The sequence below is a fragment of the Perognathus longimembris genome, chromosome 28, assembly GCF_023159225.1.
Source record: "Perognathus longimembris pacificus isolate PPM17 chromosome 28, ASM2315922v1, whole genome shotgun sequence".
Lineage (NCBI taxonomy): Eukaryota > Metazoa > Chordata > Mammalia > Rodentia > Heteromyidae > Perognathus > Perognathus longimembris.
Window position 1 is genome coordinate 89,191,084 of NC_063188.1, and position 22,311 is coordinate 89,213,394.

Sequence of the window (22,311 nt, forward strand, 5' to 3'; positions counted from 1 at the left end):
TGTGAATTTTTTTTTGTCTTTGGGTACCTCTCTGCATTTCCGCAAAATGGAAAACTTTCTGACTTAGTGGCACATACTCAAATACTCAAGTTAACAACTGAAAATGAACTGGACCCAGCCTGGAAATGCAAATAGACTTAGCTAAGATCTAATATTTTATGCACTTGATTGTGAAATTTGGCAGCTGTTTTCAGCGACTGATAGCCCTTCTGGTCATCTGTTAGTTTACACTTCCTCATACACATTTATTCTTTGGAAGAAGGAAAGGCTTTGTCAACTATGAACATGTCTTTTCAATGAAGGGATGATGTGCCTGGGGAAAAGGCGATAGTAAAATAAAATAGAACAAGAAGGAAACTACTGTTTTTTCAGGATAGAAATCTGCTTGAAATTATGATTTGAGGAATATATAAATGAATACAGAATCCCAAAGTTTCTCACCAGTATTCTATGAGAGACCATGGTCCCTCATGCTTCAATAATCATTTGTGATAAGAACAAAAGTAGAAACAAAACACAAGATATGGATCTGATCCAAGGAGCATCAATTGGTCCTTTTCCCTTTATGAAAATATTGCTTATCTATTGTATTAACAAAAGAGAAATAAACTGCTATTGTTTAGATGCTGAATGTTCCTCAGATGCCCACGTGTTAAAGGCTTGGTTCCCAGCACGGTGTTATAGGAAGGTGATAATTTTAAGAGAAGATGGTTTTCCATAAAACTTCAACTAAGAAAAATCAGGTGTTGTATGAAAGGAGAGAAGGTTATTACTCCCCTTGACAAGGATGGAAGAAAAATCAGTCATGCAATATCCTTAATATATGTCATTTTTTCCATATACTCTAGTCTGTTCACACTATTTCTCCTAAGCAATAAACTTCTCTCAGTACTACCAATGAATACAATCCAATACATCCTCCTTCTAACTTTATTTTGGTCTACATTTCCACTGATATTTAATCAAGTGAGTCAAACAGTTATCTTTTAATAGAAATGCATCTTGATAATTTATTGAATTTATATACTTTTCTATTAGAAATCATGTATGATTTCATTATCCTAATTAACAAGCAAAAATAAAATAGCATATATTTTTATTATTATTATTGAAAATGTGGTATGAAAGGCTAAATGAAGTTACTACTTACAGGTTAGCATACATATAAAATGTATGTAGGCACTACAGTCTGTACACAAATAGTTATTGCAATAGCAAAGCAAAAAAGCCAGGCATTGGTGACTCACAGTTATAATTGTAGCTACTCAGAAAACTAAGATCTGAGGATCAAGGTTTAAAGCAAGCCTAGGAAGGAAAGTCTGTGAGACTCTTAATTACTAACCACTAAAAAGCCAGAAGTGGAGCTGTGGCTTAAGTGGTAGAGCTCTATTCTTGAGCAAAAGAACCCAGGGACAATGCCCAGGTCCTGAGCTCAAGCCCCAGAACTAGCTAATTTGTTTTTCTTTGTGACATTCAACCAGGAGATAATTCAACATCTATATTCTAATAATTTTTTTCCTTTTGCTTCATTTTTGATTGTGGGTATGTTAATGTACTCAAGCTTGCTTCTTATGGTTTCTGATATGTGGACTAGAAGTATTTCCCTAATATGTGCATACAAGTGTGTATTTCTCCTATAATTATTATACTATCAATTGGATAATGATATGCAACTTGGAATAATTATACATGATTTTTTAAATATCTAGTAGATTTCTGAGGAGACATATTTCAGTTTCTATGCTTAAAGAACAAGCTTGTTTCAATTTAGATTTAAAATCTGTGAACTAATAATGGTACAAATAAACAAAGAACTCATAAAATGTGTATATGAATGTGTAGTACCAAAAAGGACCCACCTGTATGTTCAAGTCAAAGTTAATTTCACGAAGACTATTCACAATAATTAGGCAATTGTGTAGATAGTGCTCTGCACGTACTGGTTGTGTATACATATGTACAAAATAAGGTTCAATCTGAAAAAGAAAGTAATCAAACCTATTATTGATGGAATAAAAACTTCTGCTTTTAAAATGCTGTCTGTTGTTCAACAAGGAATTATTGAAATCCTAACATTTGTAGTAGATTATGAAAATCCAAATGCAAAAATAAAAAATGTCAATGCTATACCAAAATTCAAGTATTTGGGTTAAAACACTTAAAAGAAGTGCTCTAAATAAAATTAATTCAAATGTTAAACATCAAGTTCTCTAAAATAATACACTCCTGTGTATTGAAATGACACTTACCAAAAATGGGCAATAAGATCCCAACAAAGTTGCAAAAACGAGCCCATCTATAAGGTCTACATCAAAATTTATTATCCATCTCTCACCAGGAACAGATTCTATTTTGAAAAAGAAACAGAATAGATTTAACAGTATCTTATTTGATGAAATGATGTAGAAATTTGAGCAATGGTCAAAGAATGCTTTACCTTTTCTTAGAAAACCAAAAACATTTCAGAAAGTAAAATAAAATATAAACATAAGAATATTAATACTACTATATATATCTGTAAAGTTTAAATAGTAACTACAAGCCTAATTGCAATATGAAGCATTATGAAAAATACACTATCATGTTTTATTGAAAGAGAAGTCTAATATTTCAGAATTAACTAATTCTGTTGAATTATTATATGTTCAAATCTTTGCCAAGTGTTCACCAACAAGCATGAATAAGAGGGCCCCAAACATGCTATTACTTGCTTACAGTTTCAGTAGCGCTCTGTTCTCTGATGGGCGGAGAAATACATACACCTATAGAGAGTGTTGAAAAGAATGTAGATTTATGGCTTAAAAGAATCGGAACTGATCTATAGAAGACAAAAGATATAGCCACACAAAGGTGGCTTGACATTCCAGAAAAATCCATGGGACTAATCTCCAATTAACTGGGAAGAAGTTTGAAATAAAATTAAAGGGTAAAATACGAGAAACAACAAAAGCAATAATTGCAAAACTGTTTGGTGTAAGTGAACTGAACACCTCAAGGGGGACAGGGGGAGGGGGGAGGGGGGTATGAGGGATAAGGTAACAAACAGTACAAGAAATATATCCAATGCCTAACGTGTGAAACTGTAACCTCTCTGTACATCAGTTTTATAATAAAAACTTAAAAAATTTAAAAAAAATAAAACGTCAAAAAAATAAAATAATAAAATAAATAAAGTTGTGGTTCAAGTGGTGGAGTGCTAGCCTTGAATGGAAAAGCTAAGAGATAGCAACTGAGTTCAAGTTCCAGTATTGGCTCACACAAACAAAAACAAAGTTATATATAAGATGAAAGAGTAACAAAAAAGATAATTAATAATAGAAATGGTTGAGATTGGAACAAAAAAGTCCAAGTATCTGGATACTTAGTAAATATTAGAAATACTGTCTTAAAACAAGTAGACAGATGATTTCAAACACAAGATAATTGATTATATTGAAATTTCAGTGGCTCACACTTGTGATCCAGGCTACTGAGGAGGATGACATCTGAGGATTATAGTTTGAAGCCAGCTCACGAAGGAATGTCTATGAAACTCTTATTTCCAATTACTTAGTAAAAAAAAAATAGTACAAGTGAAGCTGTGGCTCAAATCGTTGAGCATTAGCCTTGATTACAAAAGCTCAGAGACAGTATATAGGCACCGAATTCAAGCCCCAGGACCAGCACAAAATAAAAAGTCCAAGATTCTTCAGTTCTAGATAACTTACCTTATACAAAAAGGGGGCAGTAGCCATAAGTACCATCAAATTCCTTTACTCTTATTTTCTGGTATGAAGAAACCAAGATAGGAAAGATAAGACATGTTCATGACATTTATGTGAACTTCACAAATCAAGAAATGGTAGGCTTTGCTGGAGGTGCTATGAATAGAACCCAGGGCTCTGGGTATACTAGGCAAGTGCTCAACCACTTGATTTATACCCTGAACATAAGGTTGTTTTGAACCACAAATGTCTTAGACACTTCATAGAAAACTACTGGTTACATTTTCACCTGTGATGCTTTGACATTACACAGTTCTATAAGATCTCTATAACATATTATTCTACAAAAAATTGTAGTAAACATAGATCACAAGAATTTTTCAAGTAACAGACAACTGTTATAATTTCCTGACATAAACTTATAAATAACTTTTATAAAAGATGTAATAATACTACAGTAATGATAATAAAACCGAATTGTTAGTTCTCTGAATTCTCTTGAGGTATACTTGACAAGTAAAATTGTATGTACTTAAGATATATGTGAGATTTTTGATATAAGTATACCTTGTGTAATGATTCTCATGATCATGTTAATTTACATGCTAATCACTTCACATAATTAACATTGTGTGTGAGAGACAAAGGTTTTATCATCATCTGGTATAGATACTAGAGAGAGAATGTAATTTCCCTTAAAGGCATTTAGCCTTCAGAGTTTAGGGCTAGTTTCAAGTCCATCAATGTCCTCAAAGGTCTGCACTACAATCTAATCATGGAAGAGTATTATAAAAATCTTATTAAACACCACTCTCCTACTCCAAATCTGAACTATGTGGAACATGTTTTCCAGAGTCACTCCTTTGTACAAAAAGACTTGCAGGCAAATGCTGTCTATCTGAAACTATGGCCCCTTGGGGCTTTATGTCCTGTTGTTCAATGAATACTTGGCCTCTACCAAGTCACCAATTATCCTATCTCAATGATTCATGCCTACCACATATGAGCATTCCAATTATCTCCTTTTGTCCCATGCTTGGCTTCTGTTGAAACAAAGGCACTTTGTTTCCCTGAAAGCACAGCTTTCTAGAAAATTCAAGAAAAATTGGAGATTCGCTGTCTGTGTGGATTTGTCACTGCAATGTGGAACAAAGGTTTTATTTTTTTCTCTAGTTTTTATTTCCCCACATAGAAACCAATGGCATCCACTTTCATTCAACCCTTCACAACACTGGAACTGTTTTGATATTACATATCAAACACCAGTAGGCATGAACTACTGCTGCCTAACATCACTTTCGGGGAGAATAGAATGGCAGTGATCAGCCATAACAATGTTGGAATGAAGTAAAAACAAAACCTTAGAGCTCTTCCCTAATCTCCCAACCCCATGCCTGTGTCTTGTCATTTATATTCAAGGCTGCTGCCAGTTGCTTACTACCCTTTGGTGTTGATTTTCTCTGAATGATGGCTCTATTGATAAAGGCCACTCAAAGTTTTGTTATCTGAGCAAATTGGCAGAACTGGCATCAAATGGATGTTAACTGGAAATGTAGGATTTAGGACTCACTCAGTACTCATTGAAATATAAAACCAGCTTAGTAAAACCCCCAGGCAGTTTGCATTCACATTGCAATTTGAGAAATGGTAGCCTAGAGTTTTGGAAAGGGAAAAAGTAATCTAATTTACTCACTATTTGTCAGAAACCACATAATTGAAGTGATTCGCAACATATTCTTAACATTTTTAACTTGGAAGTTACATCTTCCATTTTTACAATTACATTATTTCAGATACACAGAGATATTAAATAGTAATGAAAGTGCTAATCTTAAAGAGTAATATGGATTGGGAACATAGCTATTAAGTATAAATTTTAATTATTTAATGCTCTGAAAGAGTAAATACATTCACATATTTTTATAAATATCATAATTGGCATATAAATTCTACTTTAAGCAATTATAACAATATACCTTATAACAGCTTTATTGAGAAATAATTCACATAATATAATTTCATCCAATTTAGTTCTTCAATTCACTGTTGTCTATGACATTTGGGATTGTACAAGTGTTGTTAGTATGTACATTCAGAATATTTTAATATTTAGTTAGCACATATAATCACATATATTTATGGGGTACAGCATAACATTTCAGTACATGAAAACAATGTGTGATAATCAAATTTAGATAATTAGCATATCCATCAGGTAAAACATTTATAATTTCTTTGTGTTGAGAACATCCAAATCTTTTCTTCCAAATATTTTGAAATAAAAAATCTAAGGAGCAAATTATCCAATAAAAATGGGCAATTAAAGCTGGGCACAGGGCTGGGAATATGGCCTAGTGGCAAGAGTGTTTGTCTCGTCTATAAGAAGCCATTCCCCAGCACCACATATACAGAAAATGGCCAGGAGTGGCGCTGTGGCTCAAGTGGCAGAGTGTTAGCCTTGAGCAAAAAGAAGCCATGGACAGTGCTCAGGCCCTGAGTCCAAGCCCCTGGACTGGCAATAATAACAATAACAACAACAACAACAATAATAATAATAATAAAACAAAGCTGGGCACAATCTCCCACATCTGCAATCCTAGTTACTAAGAAGACAGAGATCTGGATCACAGTTCAAAGCTGGCAAAAGCATAAAAGTCCAAGTAATTTCATCTCCAAAATAACTAGCAAAAAGCAAGGCAGGAGGTGTGGTTCGAGTTCTAAAACAGCCAAATAGTGATTGGCCTTGAGTTCAAGCACCAATAGCAATAAATGAATGCACAAATGAACTTTATTATGACACTCCTAAAAGTTTTCTTATCCAACCAAACAAATTTTTCAAGTGAACTAGAAATTGAAAAAAAAAACACTAAAAAGCTTTCTTCATCTTTAGTCATCAGGAAAATTCAAATTAAAACTATGCTAACTACAAAAGCAATACTTGCAAAACTGTTTGGTGTAAATGAACTGAACAACTCATGGGGGGAAAGGGAAAGGGGGACGCAAGAGGGGGGGAATGAGGAACGAAAAAAATAAAGTCTATTAGAATACTGAAAAAAAAATAAAACTATGCTAAGATTCCATGTCTCCTGAATCAGAATGGGTCTCATCAAAAAAACAAAATACTGGAACGAATATATGTGTGTGGGGTGGGGGAGGGCTGGGAATATGGCCTAGTGGTAAAGTGCTTATCTCATATACATGAAGCCCTGGGTTCGATTCCTCAGCACCACATATATAGAAAAAGCTGGAAGTGGTGCTGTGGCTCAAGTGGCAGAGTGCTACCTTGAGCAAAAGGAAGCCAAGGACAGTGCTCAGGCCCCAAGTTCAAGCCCCAGGCCTGAAAAAAATAAAAGAAAAGAATATATGGAAAAGAAGAGTTTTATATAGTATTGATGGGAACGTAAATTAATATAACCACCATAGAAATCAGTATTGAAATTCTTTGTAAAATAAGAACTTAGAGCTACCAAATGATGCAGCAATGCCACGCCAAGTATACACTAAAAAAAATCAAATTCCACTTACTACAAATTTACTACATACTCATGTTTGCTGTACTGCTATTTACAAGATCACTTCTGGAATCTGCCTAGGTAGTCACCAATGGAAGAATGAATAAAAGAAATGAATAAATACATATTTATTACTAAGCCATAAATAATGTCAATGTCATCTATGGAAAAGTAGAGATGAGTCAAAATGACAAGTATCATATATGTATATATATGTATATATATTGCTTTGATGTAGAACTTGGAAAAATGATATGTGAAAGTTAAAGGGAGGCTATTAAGGACACAGAAAGGGATGAAAGTGAAGGGAGAGGGGAGAAAATAATAGAAGGATTATATGGCCAATATATTACATATTAATATATAAAAATGCAGTCATGAAACTAAATACTTTATATAATACATGCCAATAAAAAGTCAAGCAAGTGCCTAAAGAAGTCAGCCAATTTTAGAAAAAAATCAAGTTATACAGAAGGCAACGATAGTCTTATATTATCCCATGTTGAAGCACAGTATGTTTTGAAAAGATACTATACTGAATGTTTAACACATTATCAGTCATTAAAGTAACACACTTTATACAGAAATATGATACCATTTCATGCCATCTAATGACTATAGTATCAAGAAGACAAGACATTGTTAAGTGCTTATGAGGATTCACAGAAACTGGAATTCTTCATATATTTGTATTAAGTATGTAAAATGCTGTGATCATTTTTAAGGTAAAGTAAATGTTTTTCAAAATGTTAAATATTAATATATTAGAGGACCCATTTGTTTTACTTTATATAATAATAACAAAGTAAACAAAACTTTCCCACAACAAATGTTAACTGTAGCAATATTTATGCATGTAAAAAAGATCATGTACAGATTACTTGTTAAAGTATGGTATAGATACTCAAGAAGAATATTATTTGCTCATGCAAAAGAATGAGCTTGGCACCAGTGGCTCAAGCTTCCAATCCGAGCTACTGAAGATGGTGAGACCTGAGAATCTTCATTCAAAACCAGCCCTGGAATAAAAACCCAAGAGACTCCATCTCTAATTAAGCAGCAAAATACTGGACTAGAAGTGTGGCTCTAGTGGAAGAGCACTAGCCATGAGGAAGCAAGTCAAGGGATTTTGAGGCCTTGAGCTCAACCTTAAGTACTGGCAATTAGAAGAAAAATAATGGAATATTGATACATCCTACAACGTGGAAATATATTGGAATTCACAATAAGCCAGTCAACCCAGGATGTTATAATGTTCTTTGTGCTATACGATCAAAAATAGGCAAATATATTAAGTCCACAGTAACAATAATATAATATTATATATATATATATATTGTCCAGGATCTAGGAAAAAACAACTGATAACAGGTGTATGCTGCATCCACTAAGAGATGTTGAAAAATTAGATTTTGATAATGTTTGCACAATTCTACCAAGATATTTAAAAGTATTAGTCATATAGTTTAATGCTTTGATTTTGTAGTATCAGAATTATATCTCAATAGTATTAAAAACCACATTTCCCTTAGCTTTCTGGTTCTCAGAAATAGAAACATATTCATAATGGACATATAAATGTTCATCATGACCTTATTCATGATAGAAAGAAAAGGCACATAACACAAATATCTGTCAATCAATTAAGGATAGAAGAAATTGTATACTGTACATAATTCAGAAACATCCAACAAATTCTCAAATGAAAGATGAATAACTCCATTAGTTAACATTTCTATTATTTTTTCTTGTGTCTGTCACACTGTATGCCCTCTTCCTGTGTTTAACTGTGTAACAGTTTCTTTCCCACAAAGGAATGCCACAACTTTTACCATTAAGAACAACTGCAGGCCAGTACCTGTGGAAGACACTTCTTTTTTTTAAGGATTTTTTTTCATTGAGTTTTTTGGTTGTGCATCTTTAAAACCTTGGTCAATACTAAATCATTCAATACTGACTCAGTCCTGAGTCAGGTCATCCAATATACAATTAACAAGTCACATACATTGATAATATGTAAACTATTGGCAGACAGATTCTATTACTGAAACTTGTACCTTAGTTCATATTAGAAAATTACAGTTGGCTACTGCTGCTTTTTGAAATTATACGATGTCATTTATTTATAGATTTTATTTGTTTTATTTCTATACAGAAAAATTTAATTAAATATAAATAAGTATAATTTTATTTACATTTGTTTATAAATGTTAGTAGTAATCAATGGATTTTTTTCATATTTTACAGGTCCTAATGTTTCATTCAAATGAAGTTATATTGTAAGTATGATTCTTAAGACATTTTATTTGACAATTTTGAAGAGATAAAAGAACACCAGTCCCTGACAGCTGGTTGCTTGATTCTATCAGCTAAGCATTGGTATTCATAGAAACTGATCTGATTTCTCATTTGATATTAACAGTCTAACTGAACTGCAACATTATATAATCTCACTGTCATTCTGCTGAGTAACACAAAAAAAGAACATTTTTTTCAAATTTTTATTATCAAACTGATGTACAGAGAGGTTACAATTTCATACGTTAGGCATTGGATACATTACTTGTGCTGTTTGTTACCTCAAAAAAAAAGAACATTTGATAAATTGCTTAAGCACTTACACAAACATACCCCTTATGTAAACTATAGAATACCACCTCTCCTTCTCAGAGGGCTTATCTGCATTATATTTTTAATTTATTTAAATAAACAATAAGTCCTTACCTTTCTGAGACTTTTTCCATATAATATGTCGGACATTCTCATAATTGGTATTCAACCAACTAAGCAAAATCCTCTCAGAATTAGAATACATGTTGCTGGATCCAAAACAAGGATTGATTTTCGGTGAGTTTTGTTTGTTTATGTGAGGTGCAGAAGTGGTGTAATGAGGTTCAATACGTGATAAAACAAGCACCTGAAATTGAGCAAAAAGATAATTTATATTAGACTCAAATAAAAGGCTAACAAATTACTATTTGAAGAGTAAATAGAATGTGTTAAGTAGATACATAAAGGAAGGTGACAATGTTGGCTATTTAAATATACCCATTCAGAGATAAAAGAACAGATGAGATGTATGCCACTAATGGTCATTAGGAACATCTAACTTTTATTTCTATAACGTTTAGTCTACAGAATGCCACACTATGTAATATATGAAAAGAAGCTGATTATCCAGTTTAAAAATACAATTACATGTGGAAGCAGATCTGTTCATTTAAACGACACAAACTCTAGATGCTTTTCTTATTTCTTAACCAGATAATGAAACTAAAAAGTCAAACTTCAGAAAGCTGGCCAGGATGGCACACAGTTGTAGTTCCAGCATCTGGCAGACTGAGGTAAGAAGATAATGAGTTCAAGGCCAACCTGACTTGCATAGTGCAATCTTGTCTCAGAAGAAAAATACAATTAAAAGATTTAATAAGAGTTCCTATTGAAATGGATGTGAGGAGCACAATTCAAATCAAACACATTAGAGATGTTAGAGAGTATGTGAAGGAAAAAGAATGAAAGCCAGAAGCACCAGGGATAAGGATCCCAGAAGCAGCCCTTCACAGAAAATGATCATGGAATTGGTACTTAAATATTCCAGTTTCCTCACTACCCCATGGGGATTAAACTCAGATGTATTCTGTAATATCTCTCATAGAACTCCAGGAAATTGAGACCCAGTTGCCATAAGAAACTTGCTTGAAGCCACATCTATTATTACCTTCATTATATTCTCTGTTTCAGTTCCCTACTATTCTTGCATGTTGGGATCACCTCTGGACAAAATGACTTGAACTCAAATATTTGTCTAACAGTCTCCTTCTAGGAGAATCCCAAATGGACTTTAATGGTCAAGAATATAAATTACTGCTTTGGAAAATAGTCATTTCTCTAAGTAGTATGCATATCTATGCTAATTGCTGTCCCAAATGCTTATAATTTAAAAATCATTAAGATACATATCAGGGTCCCTAAACTGTTTTTATTTTGCTTCTTACTATGAGAACTTTTTTTTTTAATTTTATCAAGAACCCATTAGTGAGTTGAGAATTTTTCTGGCATATGTCTAGTGAGAATGATCATCAACAAAATGTGAACTGCCTTTTTGGAAGAAGTGTAAAGGGACTGCCTGCTTTTATTCTGGCAGTTATGTCATCTAAGATGTCTTATGTTTCAAAAGGGCTTTTAGATCCATTTTTTTCCAGTACAAATCAGTTGAACTCCTACCCCTTTCTAGGGAATATTAAATGATAAAAATGTCTGAGCATATCTGATGAGATAAATGTTTTGGTCTAATGATCTGAGCTGACTAAGGATTCATCTATTATCTGTCAAATCTCCTCTGCAAAGGAAATAAGGTCTGCAAGTGAACCTTGACTCAAAACTCAGATTTAATGACGGACGTACAGGGGCATGAATGTAGCCTCTAGTAAAGAAAGAACCACCATCCTGAGTGCCTAATTCTATAGAAATGCTTTATTAAACTCTTAAAAATGAAAGACTGTTAGTTTTCACTGAGCTACAGACTAGTAAGCCCCATCAAATACTCTGAGAATGAATTGCTAAAAAGGAAATAAGGAATAAATATGGAAAGTACAAGACTTATTTATATTAAAATCAAATACATTTTGGGAAAATGTACTATGTTCCTTAACGTCAAAACTACTTAAAGTGTGAGTTGAAGAAATTGAATGGGTATTATAGTAGGATCAATCAAATTTAGGTAACTTGGTTTTAGTGGTCTATACTTTCCTGCTTTCACAAAAATTGGTTCACATATTCATCTTTTTAAAGATCTAATTCAAGAAATTTGAGAGATTTGTAACAGAGCACCTACATGTAAGAACAAAATATCACAATTGAGTATATATTAGATATAAAGTAAGAATCACAGTTACTAAACAAGGAAAATTGAGGGGATGTATGGGATTGGGAAAGATGGGGGAGAATGATGAAAGGGGTGACACTGATCAAAATCCTTTTGTACAACTTCTTAAAGATAATTTTAAAAAACTCTTACTAATAATACATATTTACAGGTATTAAATACTATCCATCAATGATATCATTGCCATATGAGTTTTGGCATTATATTTTGCTTATTGCTTCTCAATGACAATTTTTAATTAATCTTTAGTTGCACAAAGGCGTTTCAATGCAATATGCTACTGATAATTTTTAATTATACATTATCTCAAAATGTGTTGGCATAGAAAGATAATTTTCATCATTAAATTTTCAATAAATTGGCTGGGAATATGGCCTAGTGGCAAGAGTGCTTGACTCATATACATGAAGCCCTGGGTTCGATTCCCCCAGTACCACATATATAGAAAATGGCCAGAAGTTGCGCTGTGGCTCAAGTCACAGAGTGCTAGCCTTGAGCAAAAAGAAGCCAGGGACAGTGCTCAGGCTCTGAGTCCAAATCCTAGGACTGGCAAAAAAAAATAATAATAATAAATTTTCAATAAATCTCTTAAGAAAATCTCTATTAAAAGGATTTCTTCTGAAGAATCATCTCAAATAGACCTATGTTGCCTAGGAGGAAGATAGCTGGTTTTTTACTTTTCTTTTAGATTTAGGAATGTCTGATCATTTAACATTTAGTTGAGGTATTTTATATAATTAACTCAAGGAATTTGCAAAAGTAAATTTTCAGGATGTCCAAATTGAGAAATCAAACCAATATGTCATATGTCATTGTTAAGATAGTGTATGAATCAATGAGTGATTATTCATTACCCTGAGGATGCCGTGTAACTACAAAACCACAATGTCTTCAAACTTGGAAGGTTTCATTCAATGAAATTGTACATGCTCTGAGGCTTTAACTTTTGTGAATGTTGTTGAATTGAATAAACAGTGAGTCGGACAATGGAATCTACACTTTTGAGCCACAACTGCCTTGTTTTCCCTAAGGCTTTTGTGTTATTACCTAAGCTGTGTTAGCAAGTTGACATTCAAAGTCTACTGATAGTATTAAGTGAAGTAGACTAGGCCATATGTACCCAAGGATGCAAAGGACAACATTCCCAGCATATGTTAGCGTATGGTCAAAGGTATATTTGGAACTACCAACCAGGGGGCAATGAGCTCATGTCTCCTACAGTCCTGAAGAGTCCTATGAAAGGAAACATTCAGGAAGGATTTAAAGAGTGATGGTGTCTTCAATTATGGATGGGTAAAGTAGATTTAAGAATATGATGCATACTATGGACTCTTATCTTGAAACAATGAAAAAAGAAAAACAAAGCGCATACAGGAACAACTCATCTACCCATATCTTACCTATGTGGACAAAATGTCATAGAAACAAGACAGAAAATACATATTTCAGGTCATGATACATAATTCAAATATATAGTGTTTGCATGTATAAATACTCTGAGCTACAATCTTTGGCATCTCAAAAGCACAAGCTATTTTCTTCCTTTTACTTCATAAAAATTCATGTGGAAACTTTTCATTAGTGTTAAGTCTGCCAAGAATAGCCCCTCTCTGCTTCCTCTTCAACTACCTGAAACCAGTACTCACCTGTCAATAGCCTGACTGTGAGTCAGTAAAGGATGCCAGGCTTTGAGATCACTTCCCCATCTGCTGTGGTCTGGCCTCCCAACTTTCCCTATATAATCCAGCTCAACACAAATCCCTTCCTCATAGACAAATTCAGTAAGTATAAATATCTGCTTTCTTAGGCCAGAAAATGTGTAATAGGAAAACCTAGTACTGTAAGTAGGCACACTGATAACAGCAACAAGCAAGTAACATAGCAGCCATATACCAAGAGAATAAAGAAAAACTATCCAAACTAAAAAAAGAATCAAAATGTTTGAGCACTAACTACAAGGGAAACTTACTGAGTCCCATGTTCAATATTGGTCTTTTTATTTTTTTATTTAAATTTTGCCATAAAGGTGATGGACAGAGGGGTTACAGTTACATATGTCAAGTAATGAGTTCAATATTGTTCTGCACACATAAGTCATGTAAAAACTATTGTAGACAATATCTGAAGATTTGGTGGTCTCACCCTACCCACAGAACAAATAATTTGATTTTATTATTTTATAAAGATTTTAAACTAATTTGAATAAAATGTTTAATACGAAAGACTATTTCCTTATTTGAAAAATATCTTATTGTAGAAAAGAGTTGTGACTGCACACCGGAAAATAATGAAAAAGCAAACAAAAAAAAACTTCTTCAGCTATTTATCTCTGATATTTGTTCCCAAGTTTTATATAAACGACCACCATCACATTTATACCTCTTAGTACATACATTCCTCCATACTGTTCATTTGAGAACCTGATTTATATTTACATTTAAAATCATATTTTGTTTTTGAGGGTTATGTTAGTATTTCCACTTATTTTATGCCTATCCTAGGGCTTGAACTCAGGGCATGGGCACAGTCCCTGACTTTTTTCCCTCATGGTTAGTGCTCTACCCCTTGAGCCACAGTTCCTCTCCCAGCTTTTGATGATTACTGGGAGATACTAATCTCAAGGACTTTCCTATTTGGCTGGCTTTGAACCACAATCCTCAGCTCTACAGGCAAGAGCCATCAGTGCCCAGCAAGTGTTTCCCACTTTTTATGCTTTTATTACCTACACATCAAATCATTTTTGTCATTTGAAAATATAAGGCATAGCAACTACAATTAAGTGTGCAAATTTAAGAAACAGAAGTTATCACTACATAAGCAAATTTGGTGAAATAAGCTATATCCTGTTACTTTGTTAACCAGGAAGAACTAACAAATTGAATCCTCCAATGTAAGCATGGGCTATCAGTATGTGACAGTCAGAATCTAAAATGATTTCTGAAAAAAATCACAAACTTCCACTTATTCTGTGAAATATATTTAAGCAATATCATTTGCTTTTTCATATAAAATCGTTGATCCATTTCTGCTGTAATATATGGCTGGAACCCAGAACAACACAGCGCTGTAGATGATCTAGGAGGATCTTTATTGTTCCTATGACTTTTACCACCGAAGTAATGAAAAGAAACTCAATCTGTGCTGCAAAATTGAGACTACAGACTAATGGATACACTCTACACACAGCAGAGCTAAATTAATTTATCATGTTGTCTTGCCATGTTATACCTTCTGCAACCTCTTTCCCACAAATCCCGTTTTCCCCTTGTCTTCACTTGAATCAAAGTCCTCTTAATTACCAAGTAAGAAACTGTCATCCTTGACCTCTCCTATCAGTTCCAAAGATGTAGTCATTCATCAAGGAACATAGTACTTTGTGAGGAATAATAAAATTTACTGAAATGACTAAATTCTGACCAATGGAATATGAAATTGAAATGATGCACCTTTCAGGTGACATTCTTAAATATATTTCCTCATGCTCCACTACTCTTTTACCTGCTCTTTTATTTCCCTGAGAAAATGGACACTTAGAATAGCTCTAAACCATTCGTTTTGCAGTATGTATTTCCACAGAGCAGATACTGCCTATTCTTGAGTCAAAATATTATTTATGTGGATAAAGCAAATTACATCAAACATAAATGGGAGAGTTACCTTGTATGTCTGCAGGAAAACATCTGTCCATGCCCATTTACTCCAGCCTTCAAATTTTTTCATATCTATAGTTACAGGACATTTCCCCATAGGTGCAGAGGAACTCAGAACTCTGGCATCATTGGAAGACTTTAAAAAATATTACATTTAGAAAAGAAATAAAATATTACAGCACAAGTTAATATTCAAGGGAAATGGAAATGTAAATTTAGCCATACAGCAGAAGAATCCATTTACAAAAAAATAATTCATGCCCTTTTCATACATGCATCAAAGCTCTAGCTATCATATGTCAGCTCTCTAGCTATCAAATGCTAAAAGTAGAAATTATCAACAGAAGTAATATTCCATAGCATGAAGTCACTCCTTTAGGCTATTGGTGATCACTTCACTTATCTTCCCTGTCTACTACTCATTCTGTAGTAGACAAGGCAGAAAAAAGATGCAAAGTTCCATTGAGCTTTGAGGCCAAGAGGAACCAGACCTTTATATTGACCCATAAAGACTTAGGCCAGGCACTGGTGGCTGACTCCTATAATCCTAGCTACTCAGGAGGCTGAGCTCTGAGGATCGTGGTTAAAAGCCAGCCCAGGCAAGAAAGTCCATGAGACCCTTATTGCCAACAAACTACTCAGAAAAAGCTAGAAGTAGGGCTGTGGCTCAAGGGATAGAGCACTAGATTTTATCCAAAGAAGGTCAGAGTCAGTGTCCAGGCCCAGTTTTCAAGCCCTAGGATGGCAAAAAAAAGTAATAAAAAGAAAAACAGTGCAGAGCTGATGAAAAGCCTCATGGCTCTCTCTCTCAAAGCATGTGATTGTAGTTATAGCACTACTGCTAGAGCCCACTCACTTAGGTTTTTGACCTCTTTAAAAACTATATCCTTTCTCAATAGATTGTCATAAAATAAACTGTATTTTGAGTAACTACTTATTTCTTAATTTATCCCTATTTTCCCTTAAAACCAAGGAAAGGGAACAATAATTGGTGGTGAAATTGAAGATATGAATTATTGAAATTTGTATAAACTCATATAACTCTATTTACAAGTCCTCTCCTAAAAGCAATTACGTTCAGGAAAGCCACATAATAGATTTTTTTGCATAAAACAATAGAATATTGGATATATGCACACACAAAATAATATGAGCTACCCAAAAATACTTAAGTTTTAGGGTGTTCCAGATATAAAAAATCTATGACTCCAAAATGGAATCTTTTAATAAAGATTACATGTTAGTAAATTCAATAACTGTGCAGGTTCTTCCTAGAAATTATATTTTCTTACCATTATTTTAAGCCACCTCTTATAATCGTCCGGATCAAACAAAAATTCTGGAAGTATATGAGATATACATCCTCCCTGAGCACTGAAATTAAACGGAAAAACTTGATTATTGGCAGTGATCTTCAAGTAAATTATTTCAATAATAACTAGGCACCAGTGGCACATGTCTATAATTTTTGCTTTTCAGGAGGCTGAAATGTAGAGGACTGTGATTCAAGACCAGCCTGGGCAGAAAAGTTCTTTGGACTACATCTCCAAAGCCATAAACAGAAAAGGCTATGGAGATGTGTCTTAGGTGGCTGTGCCAGCCCTGACTTCAAACTCCACTATCAACAAAAATATATTCAATAATATGCTTTTTATTATTTATTTATTGAGAGTCCAGGGGCTTGAACTCAGGGCTTAGGTACTGTCCATGAGCTTCTTTTGCTCAAGGTTAGCACTCTACCCTTTGAGCCAAAACACCACTTCTATCCTTTTCTGTTTATGTGGTACTGTTGACTAGAACCCAGAGCTTCATGCATGCAAGGCAGGCACTCTACCACTAAGCCACATTCCCAGCCAATATATTCTTTTTATATGGATTGAATTTTAATTTTTGAATTTTAATTTTTTATACTTCCCTAAATAATAAAATAGCACATGACTTTTAAAATCACAAATGACCTTTAAATATCTAATTGATGAGAAAGTATTTTCTAAGTACCTAAAACCCCACACTTACATATACTATACTGAGAATCATTAATAGTCTCTGTTGTCAATAAAATAACAATTTTATTGTTGTTATAGCATTATATATTTTTTAATCTGGAAAATTTTGCATACAACAGAAGTATCAAATAGCTCATTAGTTCTCTAACTATTCTAATGTTTACTGAAGAACTATTATCACATATGGCTGTGTACCCAAGGCCTAACGTATGAAACTGTAACCTCTCTGTCCATCACTTTGACAATAAATGAGAAAAAATAAACATTAAAAAAAGAGAGGCTACATCTAAAAATAAATAAATAAATAAATATAAAAAAGAAAACTCTAAATATAAGGCAGTCCATAATTAAATTTTTCCAAAGAGACATCCAAAATTAAGGAATTTTTATTATGTAAGTTTGTGATAGTATTTTGTGGTAAATATCTGTTTGTATTATGTAATCCATTTCAAAAACCTACAATTTTTCTATTTACCTATCTGCTTCATTTTCACTGCAAAAGAAATTCCTTTTCTTTCTCCCTTCTTTTTCTTTTTTTCCTGGAACAAGGTCTTTGACTCAGAACTCAACTTTTTCATTCATGGCCGGGGCATTGTCACATAAGTCACAATTCTAGTCAAATATTTTGCTGATTAATTGGAAATAAGTCTCATGAATTCGTCTGTTTTTGATTTTATAAAAGGTTTTGTGTCCTTTAGTTTAATTAATTTAATGAACACAGAACATGCCTCAACAAGAAAACAGAAAAATATTGCATCTAGTGTTCCATTGGAGAGGCATCTTCAAAAGTGTACACTCCTGTAATTACTAAGAAACAAGGGTGAAAAAGAAAGCTCAAGATGATGCTGAAAAATTCAACCAGTGAAGATAGAAGCAAGGAATTTAAAGATACATGAGGAAGGAAATTTGTGGAGGTAGAAGCAGTGAGCACAGTTCTAGGGCTGTTCATTTTGTTGTAATCCTGGACCACTCTAAGCAAGTGGAAAAAATGCTGCATTATATGTTTGGAAATTGAGCAACATTACTCTGATTCTCAGGCAGTTCTTACCCTAACGTATATAATTCCTATAAATTGTCATTGTATTTGAATCACAGAAGTCCTGCACAAAGTTTTATTTTAATATAACACTATATTTGAGAAGAAATGAGCAAACTAAAACCTTTGTAAGAATATAATTAAGCTATATTATATTGGAATCTTGTAGTATAAAACAAAGACAACTGAGAGGTATATGAAGAAACTAGAATTCCTCCACCTCCTCCTCCTCTTTTGGCCATCCCGGGGCTTGAACTCTATGCCTAGGCGCTGTCCTTTAGCTCTTCAGCTCAAGGTTAGTACTCTACCACTTGAGCCACAGCGCCAATATTCTGGTGTTTAATTGCAGATAAGAGTCTCACAGACTTTCCTGCCTGGGCTGTCTTTGAACCGTGATCCTCAGATCTCAGCCTCCTGAATAGCTAGGATTACAAGCATGAGCCACTAACACCCAGCTAGAATCATTTATTATAATCAAAGTTGAGATAGGACTTCAAGTATAAGTGATCAGTCCAATCAAATGCTACTGAGAGCTTAAATAAAACATAAAGCCAGTAAAATGGGAGATTCTCAGACAAGTACATCATCTGTTATGTATTTGAACATTCTATATAGTATGCAGGAGAGAGTGGTGCAGGATAAAAGTTAAGGATGAAGAATATACTTTTACATTTTAAAGGTTGATGCTGTCATCAATGTTTGTTGTTTTCCACCCTGAATCTATTTCAAGGGCTATTTCATCAGCCCAATATTTACATTTCTATTTTTAATTAATTTTATTTATTTATTTCATTGGTACCAAGGAATCGAACCCAGGGCCTCATGCATGCATGCTAGACAAGCATTCTACCACTAAGCCACATTCCAAGCCCCATATTTGTCTTATCAGTAGATATTATGATTTTTTGTAGTGCTATAGGGAATTTACTTTAATAACTGATATGGCTACACTTTTAAGTACTAAGTTTCTTACTTGAGGATTTTTCCATGCTTTCAGTAATAAAGGTAAAATGTGATTAAATGAGTTATTCAATTCCAAACTAATCTTCAAATTATGTTTAATTCTAACTTAATCTCTAAAAATGTGTTTATTTATTGCATAAAGTTGATATTACTTGCACAGAAGTCATTCCACTGTGTCATCAAATTTAACTGGGGAAGCTAATAGCTTTTATGACTTTTGAATTTCAGTAGATTTATTTACATGATGAAACATGTGCACATATCTTGGATTAATGACCCAATTTTATTAACCATGCTGCCATTTCTAAATGTTAAGTAATTTTATCACAGTCAACATATCCTGATGGGCAAGTATTTGCTGATAAAGAGCAAATAAATCTGAATGGCTTGGCTTTAATGCCAAAATCATTTTTCCGTACTCGCATCCTTACATAACATGTCAAAACAAAAACGACCCATGCAAATGTCAACACTATTGGGAGCTATGACAATAAGAATGTTAAAAGAATTAACACAAAGATACAAGTACCACAGAGTTTAATAATGCTATCACAGAATAGTTTAATTTCTGTAGAAATATTCAGAACTTCTTTTGCTCCCAGTTAATAATCCATCAAATTATAAGCACATAACTAACATTTTGAAATAAGTATATTGGGAAATTTGCCATATTTTATAACTGGCTTTTCCTTAGTGAAACAGATTCCCAGAATCAAAAGTAGGAAATGATAAATTAAAATAAAAGGTGTTTTCAGTTTCAAACATACATTTCAACAAATTTCCTATTCCATCTAATAAACTGAGGATGTAACTGGCAAACAATGACTTTTTGATATTCCTTATATAAATAAAATGTTTTCTAATAGAAATTTATTAAAATACTCTAGTAAAGATATCATAAGTCATTTTCAGTATATTACTACAGTAATGTTTATCATATTGAAATAAGTTTATGAAAGAACCTTAGCATATGAAAGCCTTAGATGATACTGCAGTGAAGTTAAATTAATAATAATAACTTATTTTATTGCACATTTTATCACCAAAAAGTTTGAGAATTCTCATCCTCAGCTTTATAAATGTTGGACTTGAAGCTAAATCAGATGAAGTAACTGTGAATGGTTATAGAAATACAAATGAGCTGGAATCTAAGCCTGAATCCATTTGATTATTTTATTCCAGTTCAGTGTACTCTTCCAGGATCACTTGGTTACTTTGAAATACTACATTCTTAGATGAAAGTTCATCAAATAAACTCTAAAACAGTCCTAAATAAAGAAGAGTTTAAAATTATGCAACGATAATATATGAAAAACCATTAAATTAAATTTAGCTATAAGGGAGCGTATATTGCTTTATATAGATATATTTATTTTTGAGGAATGAATAATTTAACACTAAGTGAAATTAAAAAAATAAGAATTATAATTTTATGTTCTTAAGTCTTACATTTCAGCTACAATACAGGGCATGTGATGTTTATAGTCTACTTGATTTAATTTTTGAATATGCAAAAAATAAGTGAAAAAAATTGCTAGTCCTGGGCTTCAACTCAGGGCCTGGGCACTGTCCCTGAGCCTCTCTGTGCTCAAGGCTAGTGCTCTCACTTGAGCCGCAGTTCTACTTCCAGCTTTTTCTGTTTATGTGGTACTGAGGACTGGAGCCCAGTGCTTCATGTATGCTAGGCAAGTGCTCTACGACTAAGCCACATTCCCAGCCCATGAAAAAAAAAATTCAAACAAAATAAATCATATCATAAACATGTGAAGTCAAAAGCAAGTAAAATTGAACAAAAAGATAGTATTCTCTGTGTTGGTCTTCCATAATGAAATTCATTGGGCCAGCAGCTTGGCTTAAACAATACAATTTTATTTTCTTACACATAGCTACTTTTATTTTCTGTTTAGGAGAAATGGAAGGAGGAAGACAGAGAAGAAAAGAAAGGTGGGGGGGCAAGAGAATCTCTTCATCTCAAAAGGATATATATCTTTAAGTATGAACACTTAATTACTTCCTCAAAGATCTTATCTCCAAGTCATGTGCTGGTGGCTCAAGTGTGTAATCGTAGCTACTCAGGACGCTGAGATCTGAGGATTGCAGTTCAAAGCCAGCCCAGGGAGGAAAGTCCATGAAATGCTGTCTTTTAAGAAGAATAATTCTGAACCCACTGAGAGACACCAAGGATATTTATAGAGAGAGGAAAGAACGCATGACGACCTGGTGAAATCTATCTGCAAGCCAAGGAGTATGGCCTCAGATGAAGATCTTAGAATTCCAGCCTCTAAAATTGTGAGAAAATAAATTTCTGTTCTTTAAGCTACCCTGTCTGTCCTAGAAAACTAATACAGGTATGATGAAATAAAATTCTACTTGCAAATTCACAGTTTAATAAGGTTTTAATGTTTAAAATGCATAATGTATATTCTACCTTTTTCTAATATGATCCTCTCTCATTGCTTACATTCTCCTGAAATATAAATCCTTTGCTTGTGATACTTTTCTGTTAAATTTTTAAATTACAAATTATTCTCATAAGTTTTATGTGACTATACTGA

The 22,311-nt window shown here is 33.4% G+C and overlaps 1 protein-coding gene, 1 non-coding gene and 1 pseudogene across 2 annotated transcripts in view; 1 reads left to right on the forward strand and 2 right to left on the reverse strand.

The window, feature by feature from the left end:
• The window catches only part of Cfap47 (cilia and flagella associated protein 47), a 205,726-nt gene that overhangs the window by 102,750 nt on the left and 80,665 nt on the right, over positions 1–22,311 (reverse strand). Inside the window, exons 31-35 of the mRNA XM_048335454.1 lie at positions 17,044–17,125; positions 15,759–15,887; positions 9,941–10,133; positions 2,250–2,347; positions 1,860–1,976 (exon numbers count right to left, since the gene is read on the reverse strand). Coding sequence (XP_048191411.1) covers positions 1,860–1,976; positions 2,250–2,347; positions 9,941–10,133; positions 15,759–15,887; positions 17,044–17,125 — 619 coding nt within the window. The remainder of the gene's footprint in view (positions 1–1,859; positions 1,977–2,249; positions 2,348–9,940; positions 10,134–15,758; positions 15,888–17,043; positions 17,126–22,311) is intronic.
• Positions 744–835, forward strand: LOC125344438 (annotated as a pseudogene).
• Positions 8,965–9,082, reverse strand: LOC125344402. Its single transcript, XR_007209525.1, has one exon. It is a non-coding gene; the product is annotated as a small nucleolar RNA SNORA41 (small nucleolar RNA).